Here is a 16,780-nt window from a genome sequence, read left to right on the forward strand (position 1 = left end):
TAGGGCGTTCTGTCCATTTCAGATGGGAGAAATGGAGGCATAGAGCTGAGGTGACTTGAATAACAAGCCAGGTATAAATTGATTAATCTTAGTTCCCCCAGTTCTACAAGAGCCAGGTTGTGCTTACTCTTTGATTTGTGTATATCCTGTGTTATACAGGGACCTAGAAAGAAAACGTTTATTCTAAATGATGTTATCTCTGCACTGCACTTTACAGAAAAAAAAGTTCAACCTCACCAGGAATCAAAGTTAAAAATGAGATTATCTGACATGGATAAATGAGATTCTGGTTTAATCAAGACCCACCACAGTGGTGGTGACTGTCCCCCACCAGCACAATGCTAAAAACATCATGCTTCAAACACATCGTGTGGTTATTGTGACTGAAGTTTTTAAGAGCTGTCTTACTAAACAGTATAAAGAAAATCTCTTCAAGTGAATCACATAAATAAGTGAACAATTGCATTAGCAGTAGGGAGTATGGTCTTTTTGCACAGTGTACAATGTAAGGCTAGTTATATTTGTGCTGTACAGGGATGATATTGTGCCTGGGTGTGTTAGAAGATGTCTATTCACAAAACAGTAATGAGACGATTTAGGAAGTGCTTCCAGTCCTTGTGTATGAGGCACGGGGAAAGGCTGCATGGATATCTTGAGTTACAAACAGGTTTGCTTTAGCTTAAATGAATTGGGAACATAATTTGCTGTACAATAAATGCCTTTGGAAATTAACCTCACATATGGTTTTGGTTTGGTTTAACTTCACTGGTTTCATGAAATCCTTGATAGATCCTGTATAGGCAGGACCTAGGTCAGGCAGTTAGGGCAGTTGCAGTCCCGGTTTAGCAGTGGTACAGTTGGTCTTCCCTAGGGAAGTTACACCAAGAAAAGTTGTCAGCTAGAGCAGGGCTCTAGGAACCTGAGCTCCTGGGAACAGTGTCTAATTGTAAGTCCTCTTCTTTTCTGATGCTGAGCTCAGGGGATGAAGAGGAACTCTGTGTGTCTGTTGGGTTTCACCCTTATGTAACCCTAATTTTGTGATAATTATAGTGCTCATAAACTTAACAGAAATTTAAAACATTCTGCATGAGCTGAATATATGCTATTAGTAACTATATACTTGAATGTCAGGGAGACAGTGTTTTAGTAGTCTCTTGTGGTTATTTTATACTGCGCTCTTATTTTTCTAGTGGAGAAGCCATACAAATGTGAGTTTTGCGGAAGGAGCTACAAGCAAAGGAGCTCATTAGAGGAGCACAAGGAGCGGTGCCGTACTTATTTGCAGAATGCTGGCATGTGCGAGGCTGGTGAGTTTATCACATTACAGTGGTTTTGGTTTTTTGGTACATCACAGTGTGTAGAAAAGGACATCTGGTAAGCTGTTAATTCACAGCCTGAGAACAGTTTTTACCACAATTATTTTCAGTAACCTAAGAGGCTGTAACTTCTTATAAAAGGGTCTGGTTTAATGCATCCCTCAGGCAACTAGTTAAAGAATGCTTTTATTTTAATCACTTTATTTCACAGTTACTTTGAATAAAACATCTAAAATACCTTGTACACAGCATTTCTGTAGGTGACACTCACAGTAAGTTAAATTATTCCTACATTAATGCTATTATGTGGCTTATTTTATTGGATGAGTTGATGCCCATGGTTGTTGACAACAGTTGTTCACATGTCTTAGTCCATTTGATGCTTCCTTTTCTTTAGAATAAGAACTGTTGGTCAGAGTCAGTTAGAATTTGCGGATGTTTCAGTGGCATGGATCTAGGGCATGGAAATGGGGTGGTATCTCGAAGATCACTGATAGATCAGCTTAGGAGATAGTGAGAAGTAAGGGACTTCTTTAAGTATAGAGCTGCCTTTGACAAAGGCTGAAGGTAAAAATGTATCAAAACACAGTTTTTCTTACTTTCCTTTTTGCAGTCTCAGTGCTGCAGTTCTGAAAATACTTTGGTGAAAAATAACTGCCGTAATCTTTGAGCCTGCTTCACCTGAATATTTCAAATCCTAAAATGAACTTGTGTGATTTAAGTCCCACAATACGCCAGTAAGTGAGGAAAAAATTACTTTTCCCATTCAGAGTCAGGGAGTGGTTGTGACCTCCCAAAAGATTATACAACTAATCGGTAGCAAAGCTGAGGCTACAATTTCAGAATTCAGGTTCCCATTCTTTTCCTGTGCAGCCTTAAAAAACCAACCAAACAATAACTTTTTAAGGACTAGAGCTTCCTAGTTTTGATTATGAATTTCAAATTGAATTTTCTTTTCAAGGAAAAGGCTAAACTCAGCTTTCAAAGAAGAAAACTAAAATGTAAAATTATGCTGAGAGCACTGACAATGTTAACCAAGGCCCTTTAATAATAATAATAATAATAATATTTTATTTAGTGATATGATTATCAAGCAAAGATTCTGCAGGCATCATCACAAGCTGGGCCTGAAAACCAGTGTGAAGACCCATTGATACATGATGATAACTATGTGGGCACAAGAGTCCTTACCCTGTGCAGAGCGAGTAGGTTGCTGTATCAGGCTTTATGACACATGCACACACAAAAACCGCCATAAGGAAACAATGATTTAATGAAGTTAGAGTTTTATAGTTTTTCATGGACTATCTTCTTTTCAGCAAATGATGTGTTTTTAAAGCATTAGTAAAAGTAAATGGTTATCAGAACGTCGGCAAGTTTTGGTTTTCATGAGAACCCATACATATTGTAACTGTGGTTTTATGTTACAGTACATACTCCCATGATGGCAATCACTCTGAGATGTCCACGACGTGAAAATGGAAAACATGATACCTACTATAGATTTCTGCTTTTAAATGATTCTCATGGTTTATATTAATTTCAGAATAGCAACATTTCACTTATCCAGAATCTGCTATGTAGTACTTACTGTAGTAGTACAGTATGCCTTAAATTGGTCACAGAGGAAATGTAAATTTCCAGTATGACATGATGTGGCTGTACCCTATGCCTTTAAGACCTTCACACTTTAAAAAATATTGCAGTGTTTTTAGTGGAGTAGTAAGTTTTATGAAAAACAGGAACTCCAGTCTTGCTGAGGCATTTCCATTCAATTCTCTGGTATCAGCACTATGTTAGATGACAGAATCAGAGGGGGGGGAGAAAGCTGGAAAGGACCTCAAGAGGTCATTTAGTGCATTTGATTTGTTTTTTTTCCCCTAAGCGTAGCATTTTGCACTTGTGTTTAGTGAACATCATTTTTTGATTTCTGACCATTTTCCTACTTACCTGCATCACTTTGAATTTTGGTCATCTCTTCCGAAGTCCTTGCAACCTTCTCATATGAAGCCATCTTTACACACAAGTATGGTCTACATGCCACCATCCAATAACTAATTAAAGTATTGACAAGCATCAGGACAGTAGTAACCATTCTAGTTGCTTTTTAGTACAAGGTTTGCATGTTCCAAGTGTAGCAGTGTGGGAATATTTCTGAAAGAAAGGTTTTATGTAACAATATTGTTAGAGTGTTGCTCAGTCCCTGATAACAATCTCTGGTCACATTGTTCTCATTGCACAATAACCCACCTCTCTGTTCCACTCTCCATTATTTAGTGACCACATAGAGATGCTACAGGAAGCAATGCCTCTAATTTGAGCTCTGCTTTGTACTTTAGGGTTTTGTTAACGATGCCCACATGTTCTAAAATTTATACTCACATTTATGGTGTGACAGAAACCACACTATGGAAACAATTCAGTACAGGCTAAATGATTGTGTGTTCGTGCTTTGGGCTGGAAGAAGAGTATGCACTCTCTGTACGTCTACAGAGTGACATGATGGCTAGGTGACAGCACTGTTTTAGAGAGGTGGCTTGTCAACCAGCAATTACAAGAAAACATAAGTAGTCATTCATAATGGATAATCACATTTGTAGAAAAATTTTCCTCTGCAAGTGTTTTATAAACATAAGATCACAACTGAAATGTACACACCACTGAGGTAGGCAACAGTACTCGGAAGCACCACAGAGATATCTTAGGTGGTGATGAGGGAAGGCCATAATCAGTTGCTAGTGTTAGCTAAGTAGGAGATGGTGACCCAAGTTTAAAAGCAGTCAGGACATTGGAGCTAAACCCCGTCCTACTGCTGTATAAAATACCGTGATTAGGAGCTTGACTTTCCATATAATTCCAGAGGCACATGCGAGAGCACTGATCAGATCTGAACAAGAAGGAAGAGGGTGATTTAATTGGTTGTTTAATTGTTTTTTGTTGTTTTCTGGCCATGCACTTGAATCATCAAGTATTTAGCTTGCAGGACATTTAAAGATCACAGGCTGAAATAGGTTAAGTGCTTTAGAAGTCTAGATTTTCTTTATAACTATTTGTTTTTTCTCAGAGTAACTTTGAGCAAAGCACTTGACCATTTCTGTCAGTCCAGCCTGAGATTTATTTTTAGATACATGTTACAGTTAGATAATTAGTTCTTTAAACTAATGTCACAATGTGCAGTGGAATTATCCAGTGGGTAAGGTAATTGAAGAGGGAGACAGGGCATGATTATTTCTCTGAGAAGTCTTTAGAGAATTTTGAGTGATTAAAAAAAAAATTTCCTGAATACTGAGTATTATTCTTGGTTTGTTTAATAAGTGATCCAGAAGAAAAAGGTGGGTGAGATAATTTTAAGTTTGCTTTTGGGTAGAGAGAGCAGTGTTGTGGGAGAGAACCAGCGTAACCACCTGTGTCTCAATGGGAGCAGATACTGTTTCCCTAAGGCTGTATGATGAAGATATTGTCAAAGACCTTTTGTGGCCATAAATAGAGATTTTTTTTTTTCTTTAGGGAAAAATGGCCGTTAGCAAGGAGTAGAAAATCTTAAATGAGAAAGAAAAGACCCTCAGCATTAAAATAAAATGGCAGACAGACATCAAGCTGGAAGATTGATACTTACAGATGTCCCAGAACATATTATGTAGGTCAATAGTTACTGTCTCTTCAGCAATCTCCTCTGAGTAAAGACTATTGTTACCTCTGCAGGAAGCCACTTGTCTGCCCTCTCGACACTAATTTAATAAAGTTCCCTTGGTGGCACATAAATAACATTGACAAGACAAGTAGTCACTGATATGCTACGTGTAGCTTCCAGTGTGTTTCTAGGGCTGGCTAAGAGGACTTACAGAAACTTCACTCTTTTGAGTTTTGTCAGAAGATAGAGAAAAAGATTCTGAAAATGTGAAATTAAAGCTTTAATAGAACATGAGTACAACTCATGAAGTTTAAGATTGAGAAAAAAAAGGAACTAGAAGAACAAAATAAGAAAAATGAAGAAATGGTAGCGACCAGGGAGCTGCTTTTACAACATGGACGAATTGTGTTTTCTTTCCTTTTTTTTCTTTATAACGTAAATTTTTTTATATACAGCATTGTTTGTATTATTATATCTTGTTCAGGGTAGTTGTGGGTTGTTGGGGTTTTTAAAATATAAATTACTATTATTAATGACTTGTGCAATGATCCTGTTAAGATTACAGGCTTTCTGGGTTGGGGATAGTTCAAACCTTGAACGGCAGTTATCTGAAGAGCTCAGAAAGCATATTCCAGTTTTTGGAGCATGAGAGTTAAACAGAACTTCTGAAATTAAAAAATCCCATAACATTAGTCTCAAGAATGAACTAGAGCTTCTGGCCAAAGTCCAAACAGATGATTATGTTCTGCCTACCTAACTTTCCCTTATAGTTTCAAGTTAATCTGATATTTTGACTCACTTTATGTAAACTGTTACGTAGTGTCTTGGTATTTCATGCTGGAAGCAGGTGCATTTTAACAGTTGACGAATATATTTATGTAAGTCTCTAAACATACTAGAGTAATTTGGAATAAAAATCAGACTAGAAAAGCAGTATGTTATTACCTTTAAGGCATTGTGTCTGCATGCCTTCTGCGGGTCTGGTTATCATGTATATAATGGGGTTGCAGCCTGATGAAACAGGACTAAGGTAGTGCTGAGCTGAGCCCTATTATCCCATCCATCCTGAGTCATATTCATAGCTAGTATTTGTGGCATTGAGTACTTATGAAGCACTTTACATTTTCAAAATGCTGAACAAACATTAACAAATAGTTCTGGCTGAGGTTTGGTGAGTCATGGTTTGTGCTGACTGAAACTCATATGATATCAATAACAGCAATAATAAACAAGCAAGGAGTGACTGACTGAAATTTATAGGGAAATGCTGCACACTAAGCTATGGAAGGATGATACTGCATTTTTATCACTTGCTGTACTTGGCAAACTGCAATTTAAGTCCAATACTTAATAAAACTGCATTTAGCAGGACTGGAGTGATACCAAAGTGCTTGTATCATTTTCCTCTGGCATTACTTGTCTCTTATGTAGATTATGCTTCATATATGTAGGTATGCTAGTGCAATAGTACAATAACACAGCAGCCAGGATTATTTCACGGTAAGATCTGACCTTTTGTATTAGCTTGGGAAAGTAAATTACCCTTCCTTGTCTTTGTTTTCCTCTACTTAGATACCAACTCTTAAAGGCATGGGCAGTCTTTTAAAATGTGTCTAGTTTTTACCACAGTGGTCTCTAATGCTGAAACTTTTGGTGCCACATTTTAATATAAAACTACCACTACTGATACTTGTTCTTCAGGCGAGAGCAAGCTTTTTGGGGGGAAGCCGCAGCAGTTATATTCAGTATTAGTCTGGCAGTAGTGATATGAGGTGGCAGTCCTTCAGCTTGGCTGATCCAGCTCAAAAGCCTGTGCAGCCTCCATGAGGTGAGAGCAAGCAGTAATTTCCGTGAAATGATGGGCATTGGTTAGCACGGCTAAAGGAGAACTCTGGAAAATGGTAAGATTCTTAAAACAGTCAGTGGCCCACTCTCAAGAGAGTGATTGTAGGGCACATGTACTCTTCCTAAAATTAGAAATTCTGGAGGTTGTAACGAGCTTTAAAACACCTAGCGCTAATGCTTACAAGGGTGCCAGGGAGAAAACATTCTTAATTAGTTTTAGCTGTAGCATTTAGGAAAAAAAATTAAGTGATAATGACACCTGGAAAAAAAATGAGTTAGAAGTGAATATTGAAAGGTTATATTATTTTGATTTTAATGGAACATTGATATATTTCACACAAGTTTCTTAGTGATGAGTTAAGAAGACATCTACTTATGACTGATATCTAAAAAGTGTAGCAAGAGGACTGAATGTCTTATACTGAAGTTTTGAAGCACTGTGTCAGTCTGCAGGTGTCACACAGTCTTACTCAGAATAAAAAAGAAAGGCTAGCAGAGGTTATATCTCCATCTACATTTTGCAACCAAGCCTTCCAGCCAGTTTATTTTATACTTCCTCTTGCTAATGAAGATACTGGGTTTGTATGGTTTATGCTCTCCTTGCATGAGCTCAGGACTGCAAGATTAGTGTCTGTTTCTGTGCTTGCTTCCACTGACCGCAACTGGTGCCCAAGACGCAAAGAGCAAGAACGACAGAAAAAGCAAAACAAGTTTACATCAGATCTCCAAACTGTTTCCTCCCAGTTAGTGTGGCAAACTCCGGAGACTAAACCATTCATCTCTTCCTTTTTTTTTCTTTTTTTTTTTTTTCCTTTTCACCTACGTGTTGTTTTTTTGTTGTTTTTTTTTTCTTTTCACATTTTCCAAACTAGCAAGCGTGGAGGCAAGGCACATCAAGGCAGAGATGGGGAGTGAAAGAGCCCTTGTGCTGGACAGGCTAGCAAGCAACGTGGCAAAGCGAAAAAGCTCAATGCCTCAGAAATTTATTGGTAAGAACAAAAAACCTTTTCATGTGCAACACTTAAATATGTGCAAGTTGGTAACCTAGTACAATGCCTCTGCTTTTATTAAATATCCTTCTCAAGTTTATAATCTAATCTAATACAAGAGAATGTAAATAAAGTAATTTTTATTATTCTGCTGTGTTTTTAGTGATTTGTAGGGTTTTGATTAAAATAAAAAGAATATATTCTGTTAGATACTTAAACTGGATAGAAGCTTCTACTATGCTTTGTGTCTATATGTGTAGGCAATTTATAAATATCTCTTATGAGCTTCCATGTGTTGTTTTCTGTACCTGTGCATTTGAAATGTTTTCTGCTAGGTTCTTTACAGGAAAAGAACAGGAAGGTTTAATGCCATTAAGAGCCAAGTGCTCTTTCCTAGTGAGCAGGAGATGAAGATACTTCCAGGATGCATGTGTGGAATAAGGCCTAAAGACAGAAAAGTATTGGATTTCTGTTAGTAATCCTGCTGAATTTGAATATGATTAAAAACTATCAAATCCTTTCTTGTGGTAATTTAAGCAACAAGATGTTTTCATAGCATTTTCTTTGCATTTAATTTTACATGATCAGGGTTTGGCATGCTGGGAATCTTAAATACTAGTTTGGCAGGTTCTGTGTTTCAGTGGATGCCTGATCCTCTTGGCTAGTCTTATTTCATTAACTTGCCTTTTAAGAAAATAAAATGCAACTCTTGTTTCCTGAGTAAAGACTTGTCTTAGGCAGCAGTTATATTAGTACTAGCAATGCCTTATTTGTTATTCTGTATGGCTCTATAAGGTACTGAGTGCTTATTTTTCTTAATATAAACTTTACCTTCAGCATAGGGGCCTGTGTGGTGGCTGGTGTTCACACACATGGCTGGGGAGGGGAGAAGCGTGGGGCTGAGTGTGTAGGCAGGGATCAGCTGCTGTCAGACAGACCCACCTGGCAGAGGGATGTTCTGAGGACCTGTCTTGAACGTCTGGGGCTAAGGTCCAAACCTAGGAAAAGGTATGCTGCTAAATCCATACATATATACATAAAAGCAACTTAATTTCGAAGGTAATGTAGCTCTTACTGGATTTGGTGGGTAGCACTGGACTTTCATCTATGAAAACCGGTTACTTTTATTTAGACATCTTAGTATGGCTTTAAAAAGGTCACCTTTTTACACAGAAGTGAAGTCACACCAGCAAACTCCATATGAGTGCCTTTGGGTATTTAATATTGAAACTGTTGACTGTGTGATTTAGACCTTACATGTCGTGCTGTGATTCAAACAGTAATACTAATGCAAATGTTTTTGAAAATCTTCAGCTTCCTTTTTTTAGCACTGAGATCAGGTTCACCCTGTCTTGTTTTACAATTGCTACCAATTCGATCTTTATGTATTTTATTAAACACATCTGCAGCAGGACGCAACCATTCAGCATACGCTTAAAGTTAAGTGCTAGTGGTTTTCCAATTTGTTTTCCCAGCATACTAGTTACCATATGGAATAGATCCTTTCTTGATTTGTGATTGTGCTCAGTAATGTGGTCTGCAGATGGCATGAACTGATACTGTGTCATGCAAGGGGTTTTGTGGAGAAGCTGGAGGATGCAGGCCAGTTCACCTAAAGGAACAAAATAACTGATTTCTGAAACTTACTGTTTTTCTAGAACCTATATGATTGGCATGTTCTTGTTAAGTAATGTGTGAAAAAATTACTCACTCGGTCCCTTTTATCCCTGGGAAGTATGTTTGCAAGACCAGTGTGTGCGACCTTGATTTGACTTCTGTGACTTTCTGAACTGTATGTGTAGGAGTGCAAATCTACCAGGACAGCTTTGTGATTTCTTGGGAAACAGCGTTCTCAGAATGGGTGCTGATTTTTCATTTTGTCAGGAAGAAGGGATAGAGATGTATACTAACAAGGCATCTTTGTTTGGCTCATTTCTGTGAATGAAGTCTATTGATCAGAAAAAAAAACCCCTTTATTATTATTTGAGGGCTCTACAGAGATTCATACAAGCACCAGGAGTCTTGCCCACTTTATTTTTTCACATTTTCATCTTCAGTAGCTACCTCGTGTGCACAAGTATGAGTCTCAAATAAGGACACAGATCAGCAGACCGTATACTTGACTCTTAACCTCTGCACTAGACCCCCCCTTCAAAGGCGTCTCTTGCAAAGATTTTGTTTTCAACTTTTCCTTTAGTTATGAGGGGCAGGGATTTGAATGGAAGTTTATGGTTTTGTGTTTCCTATTTTGCTGTGGATTTCTATTTTGCATGTATATGGACCAAATCTACAAACCTTGGCTTTTTGTATTTCCTGGTTTGATTAATGAACAGATATTTACAAAAAAAAAAAAAGCCCAGCGGAATAGATACCTGTGCTGGTGGTACTTCACTGCTGTATAAAACAATTGTTGGGCTGTACCTTCAGTTGACACAAGTCGAAGTAAGCAGTGCAGTCAATGCATTTCTGCCAGTTTACACCAGCTGAACATCTTGGCCCACAGACTTCTATTTCTTCCTTTTTAAAAACAAGTTCTCCCTGAGATCAGAAGTAAAAAACGTCTTTCTCATAGTGGTAAAAGTGCTAGGGCAGTTCTGATACAGTAACAAATACCATTATCCCCCAGCGTGCAAAGTCTAATGAGAAATTGCCTGCTTTGGTTAGCACAGCCGCAGAAAGCAGGTTCACTCCCTGTTTCCAGTGTCCACACCTCATCAGGTTGCAAAAATCTATGTACATTTTAGAGTAAGTGAAGCATCACTGAGCAGCACATGAGTATGTGTCATACGCTATGGCTCATGTGTGAATTTTGAAGGGGAAGGCTTTTGCATTGCACTGAGACAAAAAAAGAGGAAAGATGTTCTGCTAACCAGTGGCTGCCTTGCAGATGAACACTAGAGAACCTGTAAATTTAATTTTTAATGTAGTGTTTTTCAATAACGTTGTGGCACTTCGCCTGGTGCAGATAGCAGCTTAACTCAGAATAATCTATTATATTGTCCTGCTGGCTGTGAAGATAAAACACCAACTGTTTTCAGCACAGTCCCTCTTACTCATCCCCCAGTCTCCATATACTCCTTTCCTGCTTTCTAAATCATTGATACCAACTTTCTCCTGACTGATTGCTGCTGGTTTTGAGTGAAGCACTGATCTGGCATTTTGTCTCTTTCCATGGAAAAGTTTGCTGTATTTGACTGAGGGGAGACAAAATAAATATTCAAGAGTGGCCCCCCCATCTGCTTGATGGCAATATGGTGCCATAGCTTCTGGATATACGATTAGCACTTTCTCTGGCACTTTCACGCAGATTCAGCCTACCTAAATACAGGCATCTCACTGAGGTATCAAAATCAGACGTGTGCTTGCCTTGGGGTGTCTACTGAGACAGTTAGGGGAGAGAGAAAGACGCCATTCTTTATGTAATGCCTTTTCTTCCCAAAGAAATTTTAGAAATGTCGTGGTCTGGTTTACAGCCTCATTTCTTGCCCTCTTGTATAAGGAGTCCGCATCTGATATACCGTGGCCTTTTAAAAGTGTACAGCAACATGACATGTTAATGTATGTCAGAAGAGCGTTTGGGTATTTGCATCTGATATAACTCGTAATTTAAGGGAGACAGAATGGGCTATTGTGGGGACTTTAAAAAGCCACCAGGATACTGGAATGACAAAATACTGTGAGAGCCTCAGTGATCATACATTGGGTATTTGTGTCTTATCTTATGACAGTGAATCCTAACCCAAAAGTTGTAGGGAGTCCTGTCTACTTTTGCTTTTGTTGCCTTTTTTTTTTTTTTTTTTTTTTAATTTCAAATGTGTTCACATCTTTCACTTGCCTGGAGCTGGTTTTATGAGTCATACAAATGTGCTATATCGTTTTGTTTCCTTCTGTGTAAAGCTGGATAGTAAGTTTTGTTGAGGGTTGGAAGCAGTTACACTCTTGTGGTTCACTAACCTTTTGAGTGTTTTATAAGAGAAACGTGAGCTCCTGGTTTTCTGCCTCTGCAGTGAAACCTAATAAGTTTCATATACATTGAGTCATGGTGTTGACAGGTGACTGATAAACATCTGCACTATTCAAGTTACCGTAACTAAAAGATTAGTGGATCTGATGTTTGCAAGTCACTTGCACATGAAACATTTGGTCTGGTCCATGTTTTTTAAAACTATGAACGATTTTGTTGTATGTAACCACAGAATTCAGTTACTTATTTCTAGCCATTCACCAAAAAAGTGACTTTAGTCCTTTTGGGGTGCAGTTTTATTTCCTCCCTGTACCTGGCATAGAGAAAACTAGTTGCAGTGTGCTGCCCAGCCCACCCTCCCTTGCCTTAGTCCTTGCTAGAAGAGGCGTAAGCAGAATTTCAGGTACGCATTCTCTTAGCCCCCCTCCTGTTCTGTCTAATTTAGAGCTTTCAAAGTCCTAGCACAGCCAGAGAGGAATACATTTCATTCCTCTTTCACTAGCCCCATATCAAGTGACCCTAAATGTGGTGTTCTATACATATATACGTAGCTGCCAGTGTTAAGATTATCTGAAAACCTGTGTAGAGTTCAAAGAAACCAGGCGTGGTGCAGAGGAAGCTGCAGTTGTCAGAGGACAGTGGGGAAAATTGACTTCAGTGTCCGAGGACATATAAAAGATGACTCTATCAGAAGGGTAAAAGTAATGAAAAGTGCATCAAATCTCAGCCAGCGCTTGGCTTCACTTTTTCTATTAGAGGGGTATGCTTATTGGGGGACAAGTCAAGAATGAAAGGTTGCAGTCTTGGTACCAAAAATGGAGTATTTTGGTTCATTATCCATTAGCTCTTTTACAAGTATTTTCATTAATGATTATTTACCTTTTTCTAGAAAAAAGACGTAAGAAGTTAATCAGTGGAAGCTTTGATAATATTCTTCCCCTTAAATCCCAGAATAATTTAAATAAATTAATGCTGATTTGTCCAGTATGTATCCTTACCACCTCCTCTGTTAGATTTTTTGATTTGGTTTTTTTTTTTGCTTCGGTTTTTTTTTTTTGCTTCCAAGCCTGAGCTTTAAAAAAATAACAACCCCACCCACCCAAAAGCTACTTGTGTATGTGAACGGCCGCTTTCAGCAGAAAGGATTTCATGCCTCTGTACTTTCCAGAGACTACTGCCACTTAGAAAAGGCATCACAGAGTTTAAATACTTCTTTACTCGCCCAGGTAATTTAATACCTCTCCTCTCTTGCAGGTGAGAAACGACATAGTTTTGATGTTAATTATAATTCAAGTTTCATGTACGAAAAGGAAAGCGACATAATGCAAGGGCGCATGATGGACCAGGCCATAAACAATGCCATCACCTACCTGGGGGCCGAAGCCTTGCGCCCTCTTGTGCAGACGCCACCAGCTCCCACCTCCGAAATGGTCCCCGTCATAAGCAGTCTGTACCCCATACCACTGACCCGCACCGACGTGCCAAACGGCAACTCGCAGGATGCAGAGAAGAGCCATGCCCACCTAAGGGACAAAAGCTTGTCTTCCGACAGAGGCCTTTCCCCAAACAACAGCGGCCAAGACTCCACAGACACTGACAGCAACCATGAGGAGCGGCAGAATCCCACCTTCCATCAAAGCCAGATGATCCCCGCTCAGGCCCGCAACGGCCTCCAGTCCTTGAAGGATTTCCCGAGGCCATATGACATAATCAAGCCACCTGCCATATGCCCACGCGATGCCTTTAAGGTCATCAACAAGGAAGGGGAAGCCATCGGGGTCTACCGGTGTGACCATTGCCGTGTCCTCTTTTTGGATTATGTGATGTTCACCATCCACATGGGCTGCCACGGGTTCCGCGATCCCTTTGAGTGCAACGTCTGCGGGTACAGAAGCCATGACCGATATGAATTTTCCTCACACATAGCACGAGGAGAGCACAGAGTAGTACTCAAATAAAAGGACTGGTTTTCCAAGGTCAAAAGCTTTGTTTTAGATCGGAGGGGAGGCTTGTTTGTTTGTTTTTTTAGTTAGTGTAAAGAAATTTCTTGAGTATTTTTCTATGCCAGTTTTTAAATGAGTGTCACAGGGAGGTGACGCCTTTTAAAATTTTTCTTTACAAATAATTCAGTGTTCTGTAGCATCTATGCCTAGCTGCTGTGGTGAGTGGTACTGTATAAAATACCAGGAGCAGAGAGCGATTTTTATATGAACTTTATTTTTGTGAAAATTAAGAGCCATTTCGGGTGGTTTTATTTTTTAATGTGCATTTGTTTTTATAATGTATGCTTTAACTCAGCGCAAAAGGTTTTTATGCCCTGCTGCCGGTTTCCTCGCTTGGTCAGCTGTATAGTCAAAAGTACATAGGAGAGGCTTTTTCTAGCTGTTACAATCCTGATGGTCTTCAAATGGCTAATCACCGAAAAAAGGAAAACACGTGCCTGGGAGGGATTATCAATTCCTCTTAAAGGTTTTCCCCTAAGTCTTAAAGAGCATGTGGCCCCACCACACTTTCATTTTTCTTACCCCTCTGTTCACTTTCTTTAAAGTCACTCCCACATGCATCTTACTCAGTAATAGCAAAATAAGAAATGAGACCTATTTGGGGGTTGGGTTTTTTTTTAACAGTATGCATTTTTGGGATACCCAGTGAGATCATTGGTTGGCTCATCCATGCAGTCTGGGGGAAATCCTGATTTTCGCTGATGGAAAGTCCTCCTTTCTGATGGGTGCCAAGAACAAGGACAAAACCACGCTGTGCGTTGTGCCCCCGCGTCGGTCCTGCTCAGCTCCAGCAGCAGAACTTGTGGCTGTGCCATCCGGTCCACGGCTCGGAGCAGGAGTCACCCTGTCCTGGCAGCAGACACCGTGAGGATCTGCATACATGAATGTGTGGGAGCTGACAGCTCAATCACGCTGTCTGGTTTTATGTGGGGATATCCCTCGGAGTGAAATGTGCTGTTTTGCAAAATGAGTATTTACCATTACTTTGAAGCTGGTTTTTAAAATAGTTCTTTTAATCTAATCATTGCTCTGCAGCTGTATTGTTAGTCACTGTGCTAAAGATATGAATTTGATAACAGTTTTGCTGAGTGGATGTTTATTCTTTGCAAAGTATTTTTGTATAATGTAGAGTTAGGTGTGTTCTGATGGAGTTTTTGAATCCATTGTGTGGTTTGGTATCTACATTGCTTTTGTACTTACTCAACACTGCCCTGCCAATACCTGTGGTGATCCGTCTGTTTCCATGAGGGAAGTCTGTGGCACAGAGACCTAGGTGGAGTGCCAAGGGTCAAGAAATACTGAATTTCATTCCTCCCTCCGACCTGGGTTCACTCTTTTGGCTCAAGTACTTTCTCCCTCCCTGAATTTTAAGGTACAAAAAAGAAAATTACATTCATTTTTCCCAGCAAGGGTACGTCTGAAGAAGAATAAATTAGTCTGCAGAGTGCTTGAGTATCTGAAGTGCTGTAGAAGTGCTAGATCCTAGATCCTGCTTATCGTTGGGGGTAAGGAGAACTCTTTTGCTACCTTGTGTGATGTTATGTGCGTAGTTATAAAATAGGTTTAGGATCTTTTCCAATAACTAGTTTCCCATCATGAGGCACATACAGTGAGCGGGTGGATGTTGGTTTTTCCCCGATGAATACCCGTTGTCACGGCATGACAAATGATCCTTCTGTGAGCGAGGCTGCAGTTCCACCAAGGTCTTAATCCAGTCATCTGAGGACTGCCTTCCGGGCAGCAGCCTGGACTGGGAAAGGCTTCAGCCAATTCCCACTTCAGTTAGTGTAAATGGATAACTCCATCTCTCCTGCTGCATTTTCATGGGGGAAGCGACTGAATTACACGCACATCGTGGCTGATGAAAATGCTCCTCACGGTTCAACAGAAATGAATAAGGTTACGCATAGTAAAACGTAACTTGTCGTTTGCACAGGAAGCTCCTCAGATTGCCGAATGTGTGTCACGCAGCACCGCCAGTTTCTTTCTCACGCCACTACCAAATCCTTGAAAACACTCTTCAGATTACTCTCCCACTCTTCACTTACCGCCAGGCAGGGCTTCAGCCACCTACCCTTGCTTCCCAGATAAGGTGAGCAATCAACCACTGCGCCTCTGAGCAGCTCAGCATGAGCAATGCTGCCAGGTTTTTGAGAGGAAGGAGGGAGGATTTTGCAGCGTCTGGCCTAGATGGCACCGGTTTCCCACCACTGCTCGGGCAGAGTCATGATTTCAAGATAGGCTGAACCGAAAGAAGTTCCCTGGGCTGTCTGGAGTTAACGAGCGGTAACCTCATTACAGCCCTGCTGTTGAGCAAACACATGTTGTGGAATTTCAACCCAGTCATTTATTAAAATATATATATATATATATATTTTTATGAGTACCGTTTATGTGCTGTGTGATGATCGCCAAGCGTGTGCCTGCGCCTGCCTGAACCGGGGCCAGAGCCTGCCTTCGCTGTGTCCTGGGAGCAGGGCTGGCGCAGGGCTGGCGCGTCCAGCTCTCGATGCCAGGATCAGTCCCCTCTGTGTGCCTCCCTTCGCATCCGGGGACCCCGCCGGTGCGGCAGACCCTGTCCCGCAGCATTACCCCGAGCACCCTCCCTCGCGGGCCAAGCCCTGGCCGCGCTGGCGTGGGAGGCAGGAAGCCCGTTGGGTCGTGCTCGTACGTTGAAGGGCTGCGCTCGGTCTCGGGCAGGTCTCTGAGCTCAGAGGAGCTTTGCAAAACACCTCATCTGGGAAAAAGAAGGGGGAAAAACTGCTGGTATTTGTTGTGAGCCTGATGTATTCTGCGCCTGGTTTGGTTATTTTGGTACGAAACAAATTTCTGTTTGGACTGTTCTCTTTGAACGTGCTCCAGCCAGCTGTTTTGCCTGTCTCGCTTGGTTTCTTTATTTACTGCTGAATTATACCTAAACAGCGGGCAGCACAGAGGAGGCTCAGGAAACTGGCTTTTAGCATTAAGAAATGAGCCTCTTGTTCTTAAAAGTTCATTGAATTTTTAAATTTTGATTAAACTCTCATGTACAT

The 16,780-nt window shown here is 40.3% G+C and overlaps 1 protein-coding gene across 1 annotated transcript in view; it reads left to right on the plus strand.

Annotated features, from left to right (window-relative positions):
• IKZF3 (IKAROS family zinc finger 3) overlaps window positions 1-16,118 on the plus strand; it is a 37,604-nt gene extending 21,486 nt beyond the window's left edge. The window contains exons 6-8 of the mRNA XM_069786385.1: window positions 1,191-1,307; window positions 7,665-7,781; window positions 13,000-16,118. Of these exons, the coding sequence (XP_069642486.1) occupies window positions 1,191-1,307; window positions 7,665-7,781; window positions 13,000-13,703 (938 nt within the window). The 3' untranslated portion in view covers window positions 13,704-16,118. The remainder of the gene's footprint in view (window positions 1-1,190; window positions 1,308-7,664; window positions 7,782-12,999) is intronic.
• The last annotated feature ends 662 nt before the right edge of the window (window positions 16,119-16,780 follow it).

This window comes from Haliaeetus albicilla, chromosome 7 (genome assembly GCF_947461875.1).
Source record: "Haliaeetus albicilla chromosome 7, bHalAlb1.1, whole genome shotgun sequence".
Classification (NCBI taxonomy): domain Eukaryota; kingdom Metazoa; phylum Chordata; class Aves; order Accipitriformes; family Accipitridae; genus Haliaeetus; species Haliaeetus albicilla.